The sequence below is a fragment of the Mobula hypostoma genome, chromosome 19 (assembly GCF_963921235.1).
Source record: "Mobula hypostoma chromosome 19, sMobHyp1.1, whole genome shotgun sequence".
Classification (NCBI taxonomy): Eukaryota; Metazoa; Chordata; class Chondrichthyes; order Myliobatiformes; family Myliobatidae; genus Mobula; species Mobula hypostoma.
In genome coordinates, this window is record NC_086115.1 from 49,913,523 (window position 1) to 49,933,914 (window position 20,392).

Below are 20,392 nucleotides of genomic sequence, written 5' to 3' on the forward strand. Positions count from 1 at the left end.
AGGGGTTGGCGATAAAGGCAGCATGTTTTCGGGCCCTTTCACGACGCCGCCTCTGATGCCACTCTGCCCAGCAGAGGACCCTGATCTTCTTTCGTAGTATGCACATCAGCTGGGCCAAGCCAATGTGCTCCTCTTCTCCTGCCTCCTTGTATTGGGTCTTCAGCGCTTTCATCTCCTGCCTGATGTTGTGGATCCTCAATGCTCTTTGGTTCTTCGAGTAAGATGTTTTGGAGGCTTCCTTCTCCTCTTCTCTGAACCGTTCAGCTGCGATACTGACAATAATTGTTGTCATGGCTTGCAGCTTCCTATCAACCCCTTCCTTTGCCGTTGCCTCCAGAATTTGGTTAACATCTTCATCAAACTGCTTCCACAGTGAAGTCATGTTAGCTGCAGGCCATCTGATCCGCCTCCTGTTAGTCTTCATGTTAGAGGGATTAGTTTGCAACACTTGGAGGTTCTGGGGTGACTCCGGGCCTGGCCCCTCCTTCGTCTCACCAGGTTGGACACCTGCGCGTTGTGCTGCTCCTGCTCCCGACAAATACTTCATCCTCCCTTGGTGGATCTTCAAGCCGCGATCGTTCTTGCAGATTTTGCCACATGCACACTGCTTCCTCGTCGCCGTTTGTTTGTTGCCTGGGTCTGATGTCGTTGTGTCCATCCGACTGGGGTACTCATCCTCCCCCACTCTCGGGCACCCCGGGGGTATCTTTCCCTTAGATTCATTGTAGCTTTTGTGGGGGTCCTCCTCTCAGAGGACACAGGTTGGGTTGCCAGCCCGTTCTGCCCCGGTTGCCGTCTCTCCGGGCTGTCACTGACTCTCCAGTCATCACCACTCTTTTCGCAGTTGTCACCCAGTCTTTCCTGGTTGTCACTGATGAACTCAGGGTGTAAGCTGTGTACATACATCTATTGATGCTTCTGGGCATTTAAAAAGTATCAAATTAAGCCAAAATAATTGCAACCAAACTTCTTACATCACCTACATTCCTTATTTAGGGATTGATTCAAACACATAAATACTCAGATAAACTTGTCTAACACAATTACAGTCTTAACCTTACAATCCCTTGTTATATTCTGAATGTCATTTACAGATCTTCATGTTCAAATTACATTGAATAAAAATAGGCAATCTAACAGATCATAATTAATCTGTTCATAAGAGATTTTTACCAAGACAGTAAAAATAACATGTGGTTCATCATAAACAAAATGCAATGCACAAGATATGCAAGATAATCAAGCTGTGGCTTTACATGTTAATCTATCTGACATTCCTTACAAGGCAACATCACAACACAAGTTATTGACTTTCAACTCATCCACACTATATAAAAAATGGCCGTGAATATGAGATACAGAGAAAGCAACAAGATCAGACAATACTCCTGCTGTAATGCTGAAAATTGACACCACAAAACCAGCTGTGCCTCTAGCTGAGCTGTTCCAGTAGTTGCAATACAAGCATATGCCTGACTATGGAAAAGTGCTTTGTTCACAAAAGGCAGAACAATCCAATCTGGCCTTTCAGCTGGTCTCCTGAAATAATTGGCATTTTCAACAGTGGTATAAAGTGACAGTTGATCATGAACTTCCTTGCAGTTCACCAGAATTACTCAGCCCCAGATCTCACTCATATCCTTGTTGTAAACGTGGACCTAAGTGCAGAGTTCCAGAGCTGAAGAGGGAATGACTGGCCATGACATCATGATGTCGCTGCAGATATTTTTCAGGACATGTACTAGGCCCAATGATATTTCATAATTAGCCATCGTAAGGCTAGAAGTGGAAATCTTCTCTGATGATTGTAGATTGTTCACAGCTTATAAAATGAAGACACAGAACATTCGCACTCAAGTTGAAAATTGGCAAAAAAAAATCTGTACTACACAAGTGCACACCAACAACTACCTACCCCTGGCATTCAGTGGCATTACCATCACCAGCCACCAACATCCTAAGAGCCCACCACCAATCAGAAATTCATCTTATCCAACCAAAGAACTATTGTGGTTGCAAAATGAGGTCAAAATCTAGGTACCTCACCACAAACAACTTATTCTGATACCCCAAAATCTTTCAACCAAGAAACAACTACAACAATCTCTACATGCGTGTTTGAGCACAGCTCCAACCACACTCAAGCAGCTCAAACTATCCAGGAGAAAGCAGTGCTTCATCCAGCATTCTAAAACATCCATTCCCTCCCCTACCAGGAAATCACAGCAGTAATCCCTACCACTACAAAATGCACTACAGTTTCTTCCTAGGGTAACCTGATAGCATCTTAAAAATCTCTCACCTCCACCTACATGTTCTCCTTCAAGTGAAAGCAATCTTGATTTTGAAACATACTACTGTTCCTTCATTGCTGGAATTCCTAGTCAAATAACACAACAGTAGTACTGACACCAGAAATGGGATTGCTCCAGTTTAAGGTGACAGCTCATGACCATCTTCACAAATGCAATTAGAGTAATAAATTCCTGCCTAAAAAAATGTCACCCATGTTCTGAAATATAAAATTAGAGTAAAGACTTTCTGAAACTACTTTCCACTACGCATCTATAACACCTATGGGAGAGAGTATATTGACTGGCTGCATCACAGCCTGGTGTGGAAACACCAATGCTCTTGAATGGAAGATACTACAAAAAGAAGTGGATGTGGTCCAGTCAATCACGGGTAAAGCCTCCCTTAACCATTGAGAACATCTACATGAAACACTGTCACAGGAAAGGAGCATCCATGATCAGGGACCCCCACAATCCATGGTATGGGCTCTTCTCATTGTTGTCATCAGGAAGCTGAAGGAGCCTCAGGACTCACACCACCAGGTTCAGGAACAGTTACCCCTCAACCATCAGGCTCTTGAACCAAAGGGGGTAACTTCACTTGCCTCATTATTGAAATATTCCTACTACTAATGGACGCATTTTCAAGGACTTCATCTCATCTTCTCAATATTATTTCATTTTTTTGTATTTGCAATTTGTTGGCTTCTGCACTCTAGTTGAGTACCATAGTTGGGCAGGGTTTCATTGATTGTTATTATTCTATAGATTTATTATGGCCAAAAGAAAATGAATCTCAGGGTTGTATATGGTGACATGTACATTTAAAATAAAATGTACTTTGAATTTTAGATTAACCAAGTGTTAAGAGCCTGAAAACAGGAATCATCAAATAACTTCCAATTCAAATGCCAAGATATCACTGCACATTCTCACTGTATTACTTGCTGGAACATTTTGAAAGTTATTTAATACGTACCCATGTTCTGTAACGACCTTCTCATAATTCCATGATGTATTTGGCACTGAGGAACTCTTGTATTCTTGCTGACTAGTGTTCCCCAAATTAGGGATTGTGAGTGAAACTCTCTGATCATACCTTCAAAGGAAAAGCAGATTGTTTTAAAGAGTTAACATAAAATTATAAAAACTGAATACACAAATGTTCACAAATGCCCATATAAAAAAAAAGCAGTATTTAGGAAACCAGCCAAATGTATTTGGCATCTTCTGTCACCTGGGAAATCACATTTCTAAATTGCAAATTTTTTTCATGTCATGAACAGTTTACAGGAACAGAACTATGCCACAATCTGGGAATTTATTTATTTATTTATATTTTGTACACATCTACCATCATGTCAATATGCGGAAGATAGTAGGTTTGTGGAGATAAAATGATAAGAGAATAAATTGGAAAAAATTATTTTAAAAAGGTAAATAATTTATCTTTAACCATAAAGGATTTTTGTTTTGAAAAATAATTCATGAACCTTAGACTAATCAAGATGAAATTAATTACCGGCGACTGGGTCTAAACAGCACATATTCCAAAGCATGCGTTGAGTTGTTTGCTGTGGAGATGAAACTAAATAGAAGGAAGACTAGATCAGGCACTCCAAGGATGTTTGTCAGCTGCTTATGGATAATATGTTCTCTGTAGGACATCTGCTGCAGTGTATTTCTTCTAAATCTGTACCAGCCAATAACATTCTACAAAGGAAATAAGTAATTAGGACTTGTGGGTATGAAACTTGTTTAAAATAAACACAGTGCAATATATTTCTGAAAATAGTCAAATATTTGAAAGGAAGAGGCGGTGAAGGTTGAAGGAAGTTCTGAGTAAGAAGCTAACCATTTTATTTTTAAATCCATCATTGTTGTTCTCACCAAATCAAATATGTGATTTTCTTTTTACAACATGCCAAAGGAGGAAAGTCTGGAAACTATGCACATATATGCACACTATTGGATCAGAGGCATTTAAAAGAATCTTAGATAGGCACATGGATTTAAGAACAATTGAGGGTTATGGGCTCTGTAGGGGGTAAGGTTCAGTCTGATCATGGTTTATATACATCAGCACAACATGGTGGATGGAAGGATTTGTATTGCTATACTATTCTATGTTCTATAGTTCAATCACATTGCATTGCAACACAAAGCATCTAATACATAGAACATAAAAATCTACAGCACATTACAGGCCCTTCGGCCCACAATGTTGTGCCGACCATGTAACCTACTCCAGAAACTGTCTAGAATTGCCGTACCACATCACCCTCTATTTCTCTAAGCTCCATGTACTTAATCTAAGAGTCTCTTAAAAGACTCTATTGTATCCTCCTCCACCATCATCACCGCCAAGTGCATTCTACACACCCACCATCGTGTGAGAAACTTAACCCCGACATCCCCTCTGTATCTACTTCCAAGCACCTTAAAACTATGCCCCTCATGTTAGCCATTTCAGCCCTGGGAAAGAGCCTCTGGCTATCCACACGATCAATGCCCTTCCTCATCTTATACACTTCTATCAGGTCACCTCTCATCTTCTGTCATTCCAAGGAAAAAAGGCCGAGTTCACTCAACCTATTCTCATAAGGAACACTCTCCAATCCAGGAAACATCCTTGTACATCTCCTCTACACTCTTTCTATAGTATCCACATCCTTCCTGTAGTCAGGTAACCAGAACTGAACTGGGGTCTGACCAAGGTCTTGTATAGCTGCAACATTACCTCACGGCTCTTGAACTCAATCCCACAGCTGATGAAGGCCAACGCACCATACGCCTTCTTAACAACACTGTCAACCTGCGCTGCAGCTTTCAGTGTCCTATGGACATGGATCCCAAGATCTCTTTGATCCTCCTCACTGCCCCAAGATCTCTTTGATCTTCCACAAGACAATACAAAAAATCTTGGATGGACAAAAGCTGTGCTGGAGGGCGCTGACACTTTTTTGCTGGTGGGGCGGGGGAAGGTAATTGCCTTGCTGCTGCTTGTATGTGGGAGGGAGAGCCGTGGTGGGGGCTTTGGGATTCTAACGTTTAACTGTCATTCATTCTTTGGGGCACTCCTATTTTCACAGATGTTTGTGAAAAAGGATTTCAGGATGTATATTGCATACATGTCTCTGACATTAAACGTACCTATTGAAACCAATCGAACAAAGAGTTGTCAAAAGCTCATGAAATGTTATTCTTTACCTCATGGTAGAGAAAGGAAGGAAATTTTGTTTATATCAAACCATCACCTCATATGAAGAACTGGATTTACCCATGAAAGCCAACTTATACAGCAGGTTCTCCAAAACACCAGGCATCTATGTAGCATACATCAAAGTTGCTGGTGAACACAGCAGGCCAAGCAGCATCTATAGGAAGAGGTGCAGTCGACTTCGGCCTGAAACGTCGACTGCACCTCTTCCTATAGATGCTGCTTGGCCTGCTGCGTTCACCAGCAACTTTGATGTATGTTGCTTGAATTTCCAGCATCTGCAGAATTCCTGTTGTAGGCATCTATGTAGACTAGTTATGTAAATTTGACTTGTCTTTTTAAGAGCTCAAAAGGCCAAGGAGTGAATGGAGGTGTTCCAAATTATGAATTACGTTCTCTGGCAAGATATATGTTAACAAGTTAAAGTCATGTTGGTTGCACACAAAATCAGGAAGCATTTGTTCTGCATAAAGGATAGTGAGGTAACTTAATTATCTCCTCAAAACAAACTGTGGATGCCAAAAACAGTAACGTGTCAAAGTGAAGTAAATTGTGTATGGAACAAAAAAATATTTGTTGCAAGTAGTTCAGAGCTGAATGGTCTAACCCTACATTACAACATTTAAAGGAAGAAAATGCAAGTTACAAATCAACACTTACTTTTCTCCTTCCTTTGAGAATTCTATCCAGACTCTCTTCATTAACTCTTCCTGCATAGTCATAAAAACTGAAAACAACAAATTTAAGGTATTAATGCCATATTAGGCAAAGTATTTCAGTATCAACAAATTTCCAAGAGTACCAATACAGAAGGATGCTTAGGAAAATAGTTTTAGAAGGATTTTTCTCTATGCTCACTTAGTATGATATGGAGAGTGTACACACATGTGGATGTTTTGCAAACTGCAACTAACGTCAATACATATCAAGGCAGCTATCTGCATAGTATATTAACACTACATGTCTACAGAAGTCTATTGAAAGAAATGCTTAAATCTTTTGGGAACTTCAATAAATTGTCTTTGCACTTCAAACTTCTATATTTACTGATTTAAGCACCTTTTTACAAGAGCGTCATTAATTGATTCAGTGAAGCTATTTGGAGATTTCCAAATTGGAAGGACAGAAAATAAAATGAAACAAGATGTAGTGGGATTTTTACTGCTGGCTTCACATTCCTCATTGAGTAGCTATCCCTCATATGCCAAATATAATTAATTTTATTCTCCAACAGCCCTTTCTATTCAAATATCATTCAATGCCCTGTTTAAGACCTCTCCAAACAAGTCAGAACATCTGAGAATTCAAGCCTGACCGTACCCTCTACAACTTTGTGAAGATACTGGAAATATTTATCAAAATTTACAATCGTCTCTAGATGCAATTGATTATGCCAGCGGGCCAGAAAATGGCAAATGTTTCATTCTTTAAAAAAGGAATGCAAGGATGTCCCAAGTATCTATAGGCCAGTAAGTTCAATATCTACAGAGGGGAAGCACTGAGAAACAACAAAAAAAAACTAAATTATAAGCACTTGGAGAAACTTAATTTCTTAAAAGAGAGCATGTTAACTTCAACCTAATCAAACTCTGACATGCAGTCTGTAACAAAAGAAAATATTCCACAGATTCACGTGTTGAATCCGGCAAGAGAAGATAAGGAAAGAGACACTGGTACAACACAGGAAGTGAAGGAAAAGGTTTTTGAGGAGAAGGGAGTACAAATGAAACTGAAAACTTTGCCAAACAAAGTAAAACAAAGGAAGTAGAATTCCAACAGTTTAAAATTGAAGGAACAGAAGATTGTTGGAAGGAAGCAATGGGGCGAGACTAGAGAATGACTATTTTGAAATCCATGCATCAACATGGAAACACTTCACACTGGCATAGGAAAGAGTAAAAAGGGAAAGAAGAAAATTTTATGCTGGTTTGGATAAATTAGAGTGGAGGTTGCACAAAGAATTGGTCCCAAAAAGTATTCAAGAATAATATAATCAGTAGCAAATGTGGAATCCCTTATGGCTTTAGTCTTTTCAACACTTGATATGCAGAAGATTTGAGTTGACAGCTAAATGCAGAACATTTCAGTTTATTTTTAATGAGGTTAAATAGGTAGTGGAACAGCAATGATAGTCTGAAATCTGGCAGTGGGGAATAGAAATGGAGGGCATCAAAACAGAGGATTATGCATACAAGCCAGTGGTCTGTGCTGACTAAACAAAACAAGATGTTTCAGCACCCAAGGTAAAGCAAACCTCACCACTTATCACAAGCTCCTCATTTGCCCTATAATGATTTTTATTGTGAATAACACAAGAAGAAAGCCTTGCAAGAACAGATGGAAAGGAAACTATGAGGCTGCATAAAATTTAAGTAATTTATGCCCTCAATACACCCCAAAGAGACTCAAAGCAGAAAAGATAGGGATAACACTCCAGGATGAGGTGTTTAGAAAGGTAGGGTAGTGGGAGAAAGGTATTAAATAGGAATTGTATAGTGCTGTTAAAGGAGAATGCTGAGAGATCAGGAACAGCATCTGTTTCAGTGAAGTTGAAATGAAAATAACATCACATTGAGACAGATAAGGGAAGAGCTTTTGGCCATCAAAAGCTGAAAATGGAGTGGAGACGGCAGAAATATTTGATTCCCAACTCTCATACATGCATAGGAGTTATGCCAGATAACTAGAAAATAACAATGCAAGGACATCCCAGCTATCTACATGCAGAATTTTTTTAAAAATCCATTTAGGAAAATTTACTCGATCTGAGGAAAGGAAACACTGCTGGATTAGTCTGGAAAGGGTACAGTGTCAATCTAAAATTGAGCTTTTAATTAGAGTACTATCTCCAAAGGAGTGAAAGCTGTTAAAGCCAGCAATACATAGAACATAGTAAAATGCCGACCTTTTAGCCTACTCCAAGATCAATCTAATCCTCCCTCCTACATAGCCCCTAACCACTCATGTCTTTCATCCATGTACCTATCTAAAAGTCTCTTAAATGTCTCTATTGTACTAGCCAAAGATATAATTCCCTCTGCCCAGGAAAGCAATTGAGACTTCTTCACTAAATATATATAAGAAACAGTTAGATAGGTTTTTACATAGTAAAGGAATTAAGGGTTATGGGGAAAAGGCAAGTAAATGAAGCTGAGTTTACGGACAGATCAGCCATGATCTTATTGAATGGCGGGGCAGGCTTGATGGGCCAGATGGCCTACTCCTGCTCCCATTTCTTATGTCCTTATAATTAAGAATTGCATTTATAACTGCAGCAGAACAACCATTACCATTAAAGAGATGCTTCAAGAGCAGGCTAGGTACATATCCTAGAAAAGATAGGGGAGCTTAGGTCAGGCCTCCCTAGATGACAAAAAGATGAAGAGGAAATGATGAAACAAGAAGTGAACAATTCAACTGAGAACCACATTCGATACTGTACCCCAAGGGAAAAAAACGACAGATGAACAACACTGAGAATATCGCAGTTAACAAGAAGGAAAACCCAAAATATTCAACAGACAAGAAAATGATTTAACAATTCATCTACCATTTGGAATGACCAGCAAATTTGGCATTTGAACCAAAACTATTCACAATTTCTATGATTATTAAATTTTTTTTTTCAAGAATTAGTAAAGCAGATTATACTAGCTTACCTAAAGAGTTGATAACCAGGCTCATGATTATGAATTTCTGTAAAAGAACCAAAGTAAACTCACATTTTAATACTGAAATTATTAAACTTTGTGCAGAATAACATTTTTACCATTGCTAAACTGACTGGATAAATCATAGAGCAGATTAAAAATTATCACCAATAGAAACAAGCAGCAGTTACTACACCTAAGGTTCCTATTCATTAGATTTACAACTTTTACATTTTCCACCTTACAGAAGCCAACCAGCAATATTAAATCTAAGGAACAGTGAGTTTGGCAACTATTTTTCTGCTGCCCATTTTCAAAGTAAGATTAATTTTATAAAATATATTAGACCAAACCATAATTTTGCTGAAGTTTTAGAAAATTGCTGGAAAATAAAATGCATGGAAGTTCATTCTGCACTTGTACTTCAGGAAACACAAGTAGAAATGTCTGCCATCCTATTCATATCACAGGATATTTTAGGTATTTATTTTGAGTCAGTGAAACGCCTATGCTATTTTAAAAGGTGCAGTTCATGGATTATTTTAATCATCACATTGCATTTCAGACAGACCTCACTGTAGGATCAGTTACTTCCTTGGCAAGGAAAAAGAAGAAAAACAGCTATCAAAACAATGTTAATCTAATAAACATTGAAAAGTTTTTAAAAAATGAAAATTTAGCAAACATCTAAATTTAGAGCTTTATGTGGTTGTACTTTACCTAATTACAAAAGTCTCTCTAAACCAGAGATTCCCATCCTGGGGTCCACAGACCCCTTGGTTAATGGTAGGGTCCACAGCATAAAAAAGTCTAAACCTCCCCATCACTCCTGTATTTGCAAACCCACAGTGATTGCAGAGTAAGAAATTCCTCAGACTTAAAACAATTTCACAAAAAAAAATCCCTCCATTCTCTTGCCCATTAATCTCCTTTTGTCACATTTATCAGCACTCCTCCACTTCTGGTTTTGAAAATCAGTTTCTCTTTAAACACTTTAAAATCGACCTTTTGTAAAACTGCTTTCATATCGCAAGTCAAGCAGCCAAATTTTGCCTTGTAATGCTTCTGCGACACATCTTGAGATGTTTTCACAGTACTGCATAATTACAAGTGCTGTCGAAATTTTGTGACATCAGATTTATTGCCATAACAAACGAAAGAACAACTGGATAATAGATCATGTTGGTTAAAATTCTTATCAATATCATGCACAGATAACTGGATTCATGCAATTAACCAGTGTATTGAAAATATACTCTTGCAATTTACTTCATAAATTTATTGAAGTTGCCTTACTGAAGGTAATTGTCTTTGGATGTGGTTACCAGATCTTAGGTTTAATTTTTTTAAACTGCTGAACAGAATTCTTCTAAAAAAAAGCAAAACTAAAATATGACAGATGCTGCAAATCTGAAAATTTAACAGAAAGCTGCAAGGTCAAATAACATCTCCGGAAAAACTTAACATTTTAAATAGATGACCTTCCAACAGTAGAGGGAAATGTTCGTAAACAAAGAGGTTTTAAAATGTAGAGATGATAGTGAACGGAAAATGCAACTTGCAGAGAACAAAAGGTAAAGTAAGTAATGGAGTGGAGACCAGGGGTTGATCTTACAACTAACATTAACTTCACCATTTCAGATAAATAAAGAACCTCTTCTGTGCTATACAATTTTATGACTCATTTAATTAGCATCACAACTGGGTCACAAAACTGCTTCTGGTCTTCACCACCACAGACACATTCTTTTGTTTTCTCCAACTTAAAAGACTTCTAACTTTCCTCCCTAATTATATTGAAAGATCACAGATGTGGAAAGTTAGCTTGTTTATTTTTCCACTATCAATGCTGCCTGACCTGACAAATATATACGGCATTCTCTGTTGTTTGTTCAGGTTTTCAACACCTGCAAAATTTTGTTTTGTTTCAAAATAGGTTAGTTTATTTGAGACTGATGGCAGAGCATAAATTCTACAATTTTCTATTTTATAATGAGTACATTCATGACCATGCTGAAACATTTTTGGAATCCAGAACATAGTAAAGGTAGCAAAGCACAAAATAGCTAACATCACTTCAAATGATAGAATAGAGCTGAGTAGCTACGTTACTGCTTTTATCAACGTCTTCAGTTTTATATGTATACCCCTCCAATTCTAGTAAATAATGATACATAAATTTTATTTAATCCATTTTTTGGGATGTTAGTAAATGCAAGAAATATCAGCATTCCATCCCCAATTACCTTCAATGTGATAGTCCACCTTCTTGAATCGCTGCAGAGTTTTTCAAGAAAGTACTTCCACAATGATGTTTGGTGAAGAGTTCTGAGATTTAGTCCCAACAACAATGAGACATTGAGACAGTATGGACATTGGAAGAGAAGATGCAGGTGGTGATTCAATGCCTGCTGCCCTTGACCTTCTTGGTGACAGAGGTCAGGGGTTTGGAATAATTTAGATGGTTAAGTGCTGTGCATTTTATAGATAATACTCAAAGCAGTCTGTATGACAGTAGTAGAAGAAATCTGACAGTTACATCTCTGGCTAGATTGGGTGGTGGTTTCCATGGCAGTCTTAATTATGGACCTTGAAACTCCCTACAGTACACTCTGTACCCCACTACTGTTACTGATTCTTCTAGGTGAAAAAGAATTGATTGATCAGCTGTGGGATGATGGAGGATGTTAACCAGGAATAAGTTTCCTTGCCCACTGATACTATGAGACTTCATAGAGCCTGTGGAGTCAACAATGATGACTCTTTGGGCTACAAGTATAATGTACTACAACCCTTGAGGGGGTTGTTCTACAGACAGGTCAGAAGTACCTGGGGATTAAAATGGAGGAGCTGGACAAGTTGCAATTATGATTTGTGGGTACACCAATCGCTGAATTAGTCTGTAGGACAGATCTCCCGATGTAGATACCAGACCTCAGACATTTACGAGGAAGACATTAGCAAGGTACACAAAGCTGGCAGGTGCATTCAAATGCCCAAACTCAAAAAACAAGGGAACTTGGGAAATTTCATGTCATTAATCTATATATGAACATGTCATAAATATTCCTTTCGTATCTACACTAAAACAGAGGATAAAACTAAACAGACGAATGACACTTGGTTACTCTGTCCAGTTTGCCTTTAGTCTTAATGTAGACATTAGAATAAAACTGACTAACTTGGTAGTTAAGAATAGGTCCGCAACCATGGGAGCAGGTCTAGATTCACATAGTTCAGATTGGATATTGATGCCAGGTGATGAGCTGTTCACAAATTACATATTCCAAGTATATAAAAAAAAGTAATATTGAGGAAGAATCTAAAGTACGTCCTCATTGTTCAAAGCCACACTGCCTTGTTACATTAGTTGGACCTCTAAGCACAAAAATATAGATACCAGATATCTGGAAAAAGGGAAAATGCAGCAAATATTCATCAAGCCAGGAATACTTGGAGAGAAACAGTACTTCAGGTCAATAACATGATGAAAGAGATGAAACCTGAAATATTAATTATGTTATTTGTCCCTCTCATGTTGCTTGATTTGCTAAATTTTCCTAACATTAATTCAATTTTAAAGATGTTTTTATCCAGTATGACTTGCAAACAGAGTAACAGACCACACAAAACCAAAATGCCCAAAATAAATTTAGGTTTGCTTTAAATAGTCTCAGGCATCATGGTGCTGGTCATTTTATTAGTAATCCCAGAAGCTGACTTTCAGCCATTGGCCAATCTTTAATTTTTGCCCTGCTGTGTAATTAAAGTGTGCACGAAAGATTAAATGAATATCTGCGTGTTCTGTGAGTTCATCTCTCCCATCACATCATTAAGTTACAATACATGACTTTTTTTAAATGTCAGAAAGCCTGCTAAATATCATTTCCTAATAATATTACTTGCACCCCATACAAGGCATAGCTTTTTCAGCAAATTTTACAGGGAAGCTACTTTGTTAATTCACTAATATTTACAAATTCACCGAAGTAAATAATTTATGCACATAGGGGGGAATCATTGACAGTTATTATTGGATTTTCAAATTGAACTACAAATGTGGATAAATACTAATATTATAGTCACTTTACAGTGTAATAACACCAATTACAGATGAAACTGCCCTGGAAACTTTGGTCTAACAGTATTCTTTAAATCAATGACTGAAAATAATAGATGTAGAAAGCATTTAAACACTACTAAAATAGCTTTCTAATAAACGCACTTCTTATAGTTTAACAACCAATTAAATTCTAGAATGGTTAGTTTAAGAATAGAAGGAAGTACAGCCAATTTTCTCATCCACTTCAACAACATCTCGAAAATTACATCAACGGCATTGGAAAGCAAATTCCTTTTTACTTTTCATAGATTGTGATAAAATACAAATTAAGACCTTATTTTCAAATATAGACCCTTGAAGATCAAACCCCAAAAAAAAAACTTTAGGTTGATTTTTCTATTTTGGAGATGAGAATGCTTCCTAATCTTAACAAACATTAATCCCAATTTTAAAAGAATCAAGAGAAAACTACATCTGTGTACAGCATGTTTTACACTAGTGCAATCAAAACAATCTTTGTCTTTTTGACTTGATCTGTCACCTTAATTATATGGCTAACATACAGCAAAATGTAAGCAAGATACACTATTTCCAAAATAATGTATTGAGAAAATATTAAATAAAGCTGACCCCCAAAAAATCATTTGAGATATTTTGCAAAATAGACACCTTACAACATAAGTGTAACAATGTCAAATTCTAGGAACAGATCCTAATTCTCACTATGATTACTCATTAAATCCTCCATTTTCTTCTACATTTATTGGATGAATTTTGGTAATTGTTTTACAGGAAAAAATACAGTAAATTGCTGCTGCTACATAATCATATGAATATATAAGCAATGCAATTTGAACATTACTTACAAATTTGGCACATTTTATAATGAATTAACTTCTCAGTGAAATTTCAATACAGATCTGTTTAACTACACTTAAGTTGAAATTTTTGAAATCCATTACTCCTCACCTTCAATTATGTATTCTAAAAACAATTTACAACATTTCATTATAACTTGTTCAGAATTTGAAAATAAATGTATTCCTTAATTAGAATCTGGCAATTGTGCAGTTACTCTGACTTTTGTAACACTGTAGATCACAAATATTAAATAGGGTGCAAAAAAATTCAGGTCCTTATTTTTACTGTGAAACTGATCTTATTTCAAAAGGCTTACCTATAACTTGCAGCAGTTCTGTGTTACTGATATGTGAGTCACTAATACTGAAAGTCTCAAGTTGTTTTACATCACCCAAAAGAAATCCTTCCTGTAGAAATACAAGTTAAAACAATAAGAAAAACAAATTCAAAATGCGAAACGTTACTTTGATGTGCAGAAGAAATAAGAATTAAAATTGTATTATTTCACAATGTAAGGAAACCACTCCTTTGATTGAGTTGTGAAGCCATGGCATATTAAATTGTCTAAAAACAGTGAGCTCAATCTTCTTCAGTCGGGAAAACATCACATGGTTATGCACATTTAGCACCACACTCATCATTACAACCTGTTCTGTGGATATTTGACGTAAATTACACTGTCTAAGCATGCTAATATACATAAAACAGAGCAACGGTTTGAATTTTAAATTAACTCTATTCTAACCGGTAGTGTTTTAAGGAGTCACGAGCCAGAGTTAATACAGAAAAATAAACATAAGTCCTCTACGGCAGACACCCTCTACGCACGTTGTATCTTACCGAAAATTATTTTTAATCAAAGATTTCAAGGTTTCAATGACATTGGCAAGTTCTACAGAGAAGGAAAACCCTGTGGAAAGTAGCGCATCCAAAGCAACTGCTTCATCCCACCCAGGCTGCAGGGCAATGACTCCCCGACTGGATTCACCCTCGCAGCCCCAGTGTTCGGCCTGAGCTGGCCTCCTACTGGAGGCAGACGGCTGGCCAACCTGTCTCTGTCGCCGACGCGAGGGGCTTCAATGCCGGCTCTTGTCGTCAAACAAACCGAAACCTCCAGCGGAGGACAAGGCCCGGGTTCCGGGTAACAGGAACCAGAGGCTCGGCCTCTCCACAGACTAAAACACTCACTGGCCACAAGGGTACAGCACCTCAGCCCCGCGCTCTGCTCTCGGTAGACCCGCTCGGTCACTATATCACTGATACCTACGTGGTCCGAGGAGCTGTTGGCATGGTGGTACACTAAAGAACTGAAAGTATAGCCCGAGACGGAGGCGGCCATTTTTTCCAGCCTTCCCACCCCCGCGTTACGGGCACTTCCGTTTCACACCGATACCGTTATCAGCGTCCAACTTCCGCCCCGCAGAACTATCACTTCCGCCGCACAAGATGGGGGCGGGTGGAAGGAGGGGGAGGGGGAGAGGGGGAGAGGGGGAGAGGGGGAGAGGGGGAGAGGGGGAGGGGGGAGGGGGGAGAGGGGGAGAGGGGGAAGAGGGGGAGGGGGAGAGGGGAGGGGGGAGGGGGGAGAGGGGAGGGGGGAGGGGGGAGGGGGGAGAGGGGGAGGGGGGAGGGGGGAGGGGGAGAGGGGGAGAGGGGGAGAGGGGGAGAGGGAGGAGGGGGGAGAGGGAGAGGGGGAGGGGGGAGAGGGAGAGGGGGAGGGGGGAGAGGGGGGAGGGGGAGGGGGGAGAGGGGGAGGGGGGAGAGGGGGGAGGGGGGAGGGGGAGGGGGGAGAGGGGGAGGGGGGAGGGGGAGAGGGGGGAGGGGGGAGGGGGGGGGGGGGGAGAGGGGGAGGGGGGAGGGGGGAGGGGGGAGGGGGAGGGGGGGAGGGGGGGAGGGGGAGGGGGGAGGGAGAGGGGGGAGGGGGAGGGGGGAGGGGGGAGGGGGGGAGGGGGAGGGGGGAGGGGGGAGGGGGGAGAGGGAGGGGGGAGGGGGGAGAGGGGGAGGGGGAGGAGGGGGGAGGGGGAGGGGGGAAGGGGAGAGGGGGAGAGGGGGAGGGGGAGGAGGGGGGAGGGGGAGGGGGGAGGGGAGAGGGGGAGAGGGGGAGGGGGAGGGGGAGGGGGAGGGAGAGAGGGGAGGGGGAGGGGGAGAGGGGGGGAGGGAGAGAGGGGGAGAGGGGGAGGGGGGAGGGGGAGGGGGGAGGGGGGAGAGGGGAGGGGGGAGGGGGAGGAGGGGGAGGGGGAAGGGGAGAGGGGGAGAGGGGGAGAGGGGAGGGGGAGAGGGGGAGAGGGGAGGGGGGAGGGGGAGGGGGAGGGGGAGGGGGAGGGGGAGGGGGAGGGGGGAGGGAGAGAGGGGGAGGGGGAGGGGGAGGGGGGAGGGGGAGGGGGAGGGGGGAGAGGGGGGGGGGGGAGAGGGGGGAGGGGGGGGGAGAGAGGGGGAGGGGGGAGGGAGAGAGGGGGAGGGGGGAGGGAGAGAGGGGGAGAGGGGGAGGGGGGAGGGGGAGGGGGGAGAGGGGAGAGGGGGAGGGGGAGAGGGGGAGGGGGAGAGGGGGAGGGGGAGAGGGGAGGGGGAGGGGGAGAGGGGGAGGGGGAGGGGGGAGGGGGGAGAGGGGGGGGGAGGGGGAGGAGGGAGAGGGGGGGGAGGAGGGAGAGGGGGGAGAGGGGGAGAGGGGGGAGGGGGGAAGGGGAGAGGGGGAGAGGGGGAGAGGGGGAGAGGGGGAGGGGGGAGAGGGGGAGAGGGGGAGGGGGGAGGGAGAGAGGGGGAGGGGGGAGGGAGAGAGGGGGAGGGGGGAGGGGGAGGGAGAGGGGGAGGGGGAGGGAGAGGGGGGAGGGGGGAGGGAGAGGGGGAGGGGGAGGGGGAGGAGGGAGGGGGGAGGGGGAGGAGGGAGGAGGAGGGAGGAGGGGGAGGAGGAGGGAGGAGGAGGGAGGAGGGGGGAGGGGGGAGGAGGGGGAGGAGGGAGGTGGAGGGGAGGGGAGGGGGAGGGGACGGGGGAGGGGGGAGGGGGAGAGGGAGGAGGGGGAGGGGGAGAGGGAGGAGGGGGAGGGGGAGAGGGAGAGAGGGGGAGGGGGAGGGGGAGAGGGGGAGGGGGAGGGGGGAGGGGGAGAGGGGGAGGGGGAGGGGGAGAGGGGGAGGGGGAGAGGGAGGGGGAGGGGGGAGGGGGAGGGGGAGGGGGAGAGGGGGAGGGGGAGAGGGGGAGTGGAGGGGGGAGAGGGGAGAGGGGAGAGGGGAGAGAGGGGTGGGGGGGAGGGGAGAGGGGGAGGGGGAGAGGGGGAGAGGGAGAGGGGGGAGGGGGGAGGGGGAGAGGGAAGGGGGAGGGGAGGGGGAGAGGAGAGGGGGAGGGGAGGGGGGAGAGGAGAGGGGGAGGGGGGAGGGGAGAGGGGGGAGAGGGGGGAGGGGGAGAGGGAGGGGAGGAGGAGAGGGGGAGGGGGGAGGGGGGAGGAGAGGGGGAGGGGGGAGGGGGGAGGAGAGGGGGGAGGGGGGAGGAGAGGGGGGGAGGGGGAGGAGAGGGGGAGGAGGGGGGGAGGGGGGAGGGGGAGGGAGAGGGAGGGAGAGGGGGAGAGAGGAGGAGGGGGAGAGGGGGAGAGGAGGAGGGGGGAGAGGGGGGAGAGGAGGAGGGGGGAGAGGGGGAGAGGAGGAGGGGGGAGAGGGGAGGAGGAGGGGGAGAGGGGGAGAGGAGGAGGGGGGAGAGGAGGAGGGGGAGGGGGAGGGGGGGGGGAGAGGAGGAGGGGGGGAGAGGGGGGAGAGGAGGAGGGGGGGAGAGGGGGGAGAGGAGGAGGGGGGAGAGGGGGAGGGGGAGGAGGGGGAGAGGGGTAGGGGGGGGGGGAGGAGGGGGAGGGGGAGGGGGAGGAGGGGGAGGGGGAGGAGGGGGTAGGGGAGGGGAAGGGGGGAGGGGGAGGGGGAGGGGAGGAGAGGGGGAGGGGAGGAGAGGGAGAGGGGAGGAGAGGGAGAGGGGAGGAGAAGGAAGGAGGGGGGAGGAGGAGGAAGGAGGGTGGGAGAGGGAGGAGGGGGAGGGGGAGGAGGGGGAGGGGGAGGGGGAGGGGGAGGGGGGAGGGAGGGGGGGAGGGGGAGAGGGGAGAGGGAGGAGGAAGGAGGGGGAGGGGAGGGGAGGGGGAGGGGGAGGAGGGGGAGGGGGAGGAGGGGGAGGGGGGAGGAAGGACGGGGGAGGGGGGAGGAAGGACGGGGGAGGGGGAGGAGGGAGGGAGAGAGGGGGAGGGGGGAGGGGGGAGAGAGGGGGAAGGGGGAGGGGGGAGAGAGGGGGAAGGGGAGAGGGAGGGGGAGGAGAGGGGGAGGGGGAGGAGAGGGAGGGGGGAGGAGGAGGAAGGAGGGGGGAGAGGGGGGAGGGGGAGGAGGGAGGAGGAGGGGGGAGGGGGGGGGAGGGGGAGGGGGAGGGAAGGAGGTGGAGGGGAGGGGAGGGGGGAGGGGACGGGGGAGGGGGGGAGGGGGAGAGGGAGGAGGGGGAGGGGGAGGGAAGGAGGTGGCGGGGGAGAGGAGGGGGAGGGGGAGGAGGGGGGTAGGAGGAGGAGGGGGGAGGGAAGAAGGTGGAGGGGAGGGGAGGGGGGGAGGGGGGAGAGGGGGAGGAGGAGGAAGGAGGGGAGAGGGGGAGGAGGAGGAAGGAGGGGGAAGGAGGAGGAAGGAGGGTGGGAGAGGGAGGAGGAGGGAGGAGGGGGAGGGGGGAGGGAAGGAGGTGGAGGGGAGGGGAGGGGGAGGGGGAGGGGACGGGGGGGAGGGAGGAGGGGGAGGGGGGAGAGGGAGGGGGAGGAGGGGGGAGAGGGAGGGGGAGGAGGGGGAGAGGGAGGAGGAAGGAGGGGGAGGGGAGGGGGGAGAGGGAGTGGGAGGAGGGGGGAGAGGGAGGAGGAAGGAGGGGAGGGGGAGGGGGAGGGGGAGGGGGGAGGGGGAGGAGGGGGAGGGGGAGGGGGAGGAAGGACGGGGGAGGGGGAGGGGGAGGAAGGACGGGGGAGGGGGAGGGGGGAGGGAAGGAGGTGGCGGGGGAGGGGGAGGAGGGGGGAGGGGGAGGAGGGGGAGTGAAGGAGGGGGAGGGGAGGGGAGGGGGAGGAGGGGGAGGGGGAGGAGGAGGGGAGGGGGAGTAGGAGGGGGAGGGGAGGAGGGGAGGGGGAGTAGGAGGAGGGAAGGAGGAGAGGGAGGAGGGGAGGGGGAGAGGAGGAGTGAGGGGGAGGGGGAGAGGAGGGAGGGGGAGGGGGGGAGAGGAGGGAGGGGGAGGGGGGAGGGAGGGGAGAGGGGAGAGGGGAGGAGGGGGGAGAGGAGGGGGGAGAGGGGAGGAGGGGGGAGAAGAGGGGGGAGAGGGAGGGGGAGAGGGGGAGGGGGGAGAGAGGGGGAGAGGGAGGGAGAGAGGGGGAGGGGGAGGAGGGGGGAGGGGGAGGGGGGGGAGGGGGAGGGGGAGGAGGGGGGAGGGGGAGGGGGGAGGGGGAGGAGAGGGGAGGGGGAGGGGGAGGAGAGGGAGGGGGAGGAGGAGTCAGGAGGGGGGAGGAGGAGGAAGAGGGGGGGAGAGGGGGAGGGAGGAGGGAGGAGGGGGGAGGGGGAGGGAAGGAGGTGGAGGGGAGGGGAGGGGGAGGGGGTGAGGGGACGGGGAGGGGGGGAGGGGGGAGAGGGAGGAGGGGAGGAGGGGGAGGGGGGGAGGGGGGAGAGGGAGGAGGGGGAGGGGGGAGGAGGAGGGGGAGAGGGGGAGGAGGAGGGGGGAGAGGGGGAGGAGGAGGGGGAGGGGGGAGAGGGGGAGGAGGAGGGGGGAGACGGGGAGGAGGAGGGGGGAGAGGGAGGAGGAAGGAGGGGGAGGGGAAGGAGGGGGAGGGGGAGGGGGAGGGGGAGGGAAGGAGGTGGCGGGGGAGGGGGAGGAGGGGGGAGGAGGGGGGAGGGAAGGAGGTGGAGGGGAGGGGAGGGGAGGGGGAGGGGGAGGGGAGGAGCGGAGGGGGAGGGGAGTAGGAGGGGGAGGGAAGGAGGGGAGGGGGAGAGGAGGGTGAGGGGAGCGGAGGGGGGAAGGGGAGAGGGAGGGGGGAGGGGGAGAGGGGGGAAGGGGAGAGGGAGAGGGAGAGGGGGAGGGGAGAGGGGAGGAAGGGGGAGAAGGGAGGGTTGAATGGGGAGGGCGAGGGGGGAAGGAGGGGGAGAGAGACTCTTGACCTTGCAGTTGTAATCCAACTCGTCGTGGCCCTTGAACCTGTTACCTGCCGTACATTTTCTCAGTAACGGTGTCACTATATTCTACATGGTTGAATATTCTATATTGCTCTCCGCTTTGTATAATCCGGATGTACTGATGTAGTGAAGTGATGTGTATTTTTTGGCATGCAAAACAAGATGT

At 46.9% G+C, this 20,392-nt stretch overlaps 1 protein-coding gene across 1 annotated transcript in view; it reads right to left on the minus strand.

Moving 5' to 3' along the window:
- Positions 1-15,492, minus strand: part of abraxas2 (abraxas 2, BRISC complex subunit) — a 33,128-nt gene extending 17,636 nt beyond the window's left edge. The window contains exons 1-6 of the mRNA XM_063071848.1: positions 15,356-15,492; positions 14,405-14,495; positions 9,174-9,210; positions 6,175-6,241; positions 3,817-4,007; positions 3,274-3,393 (exon numbers count right to left, since the gene is read on the minus strand). Coding sequence (XP_062927918.1) covers positions 3,274-3,393; positions 3,817-4,007; positions 6,175-6,241; positions 9,174-9,210; positions 14,405-14,495; positions 15,356-15,427 — 578 coding nt within the window. The 5' untranslated portion in view covers positions 15,428-15,492. The remainder of the gene's footprint in view (positions 1-3,273; positions 3,394-3,816; positions 4,008-6,174; positions 6,242-9,173; positions 9,211-14,404; positions 14,496-15,355) is intronic.
- Between the last annotated feature and the right edge of the window lie 4,900 nt (positions 15,493-20,392).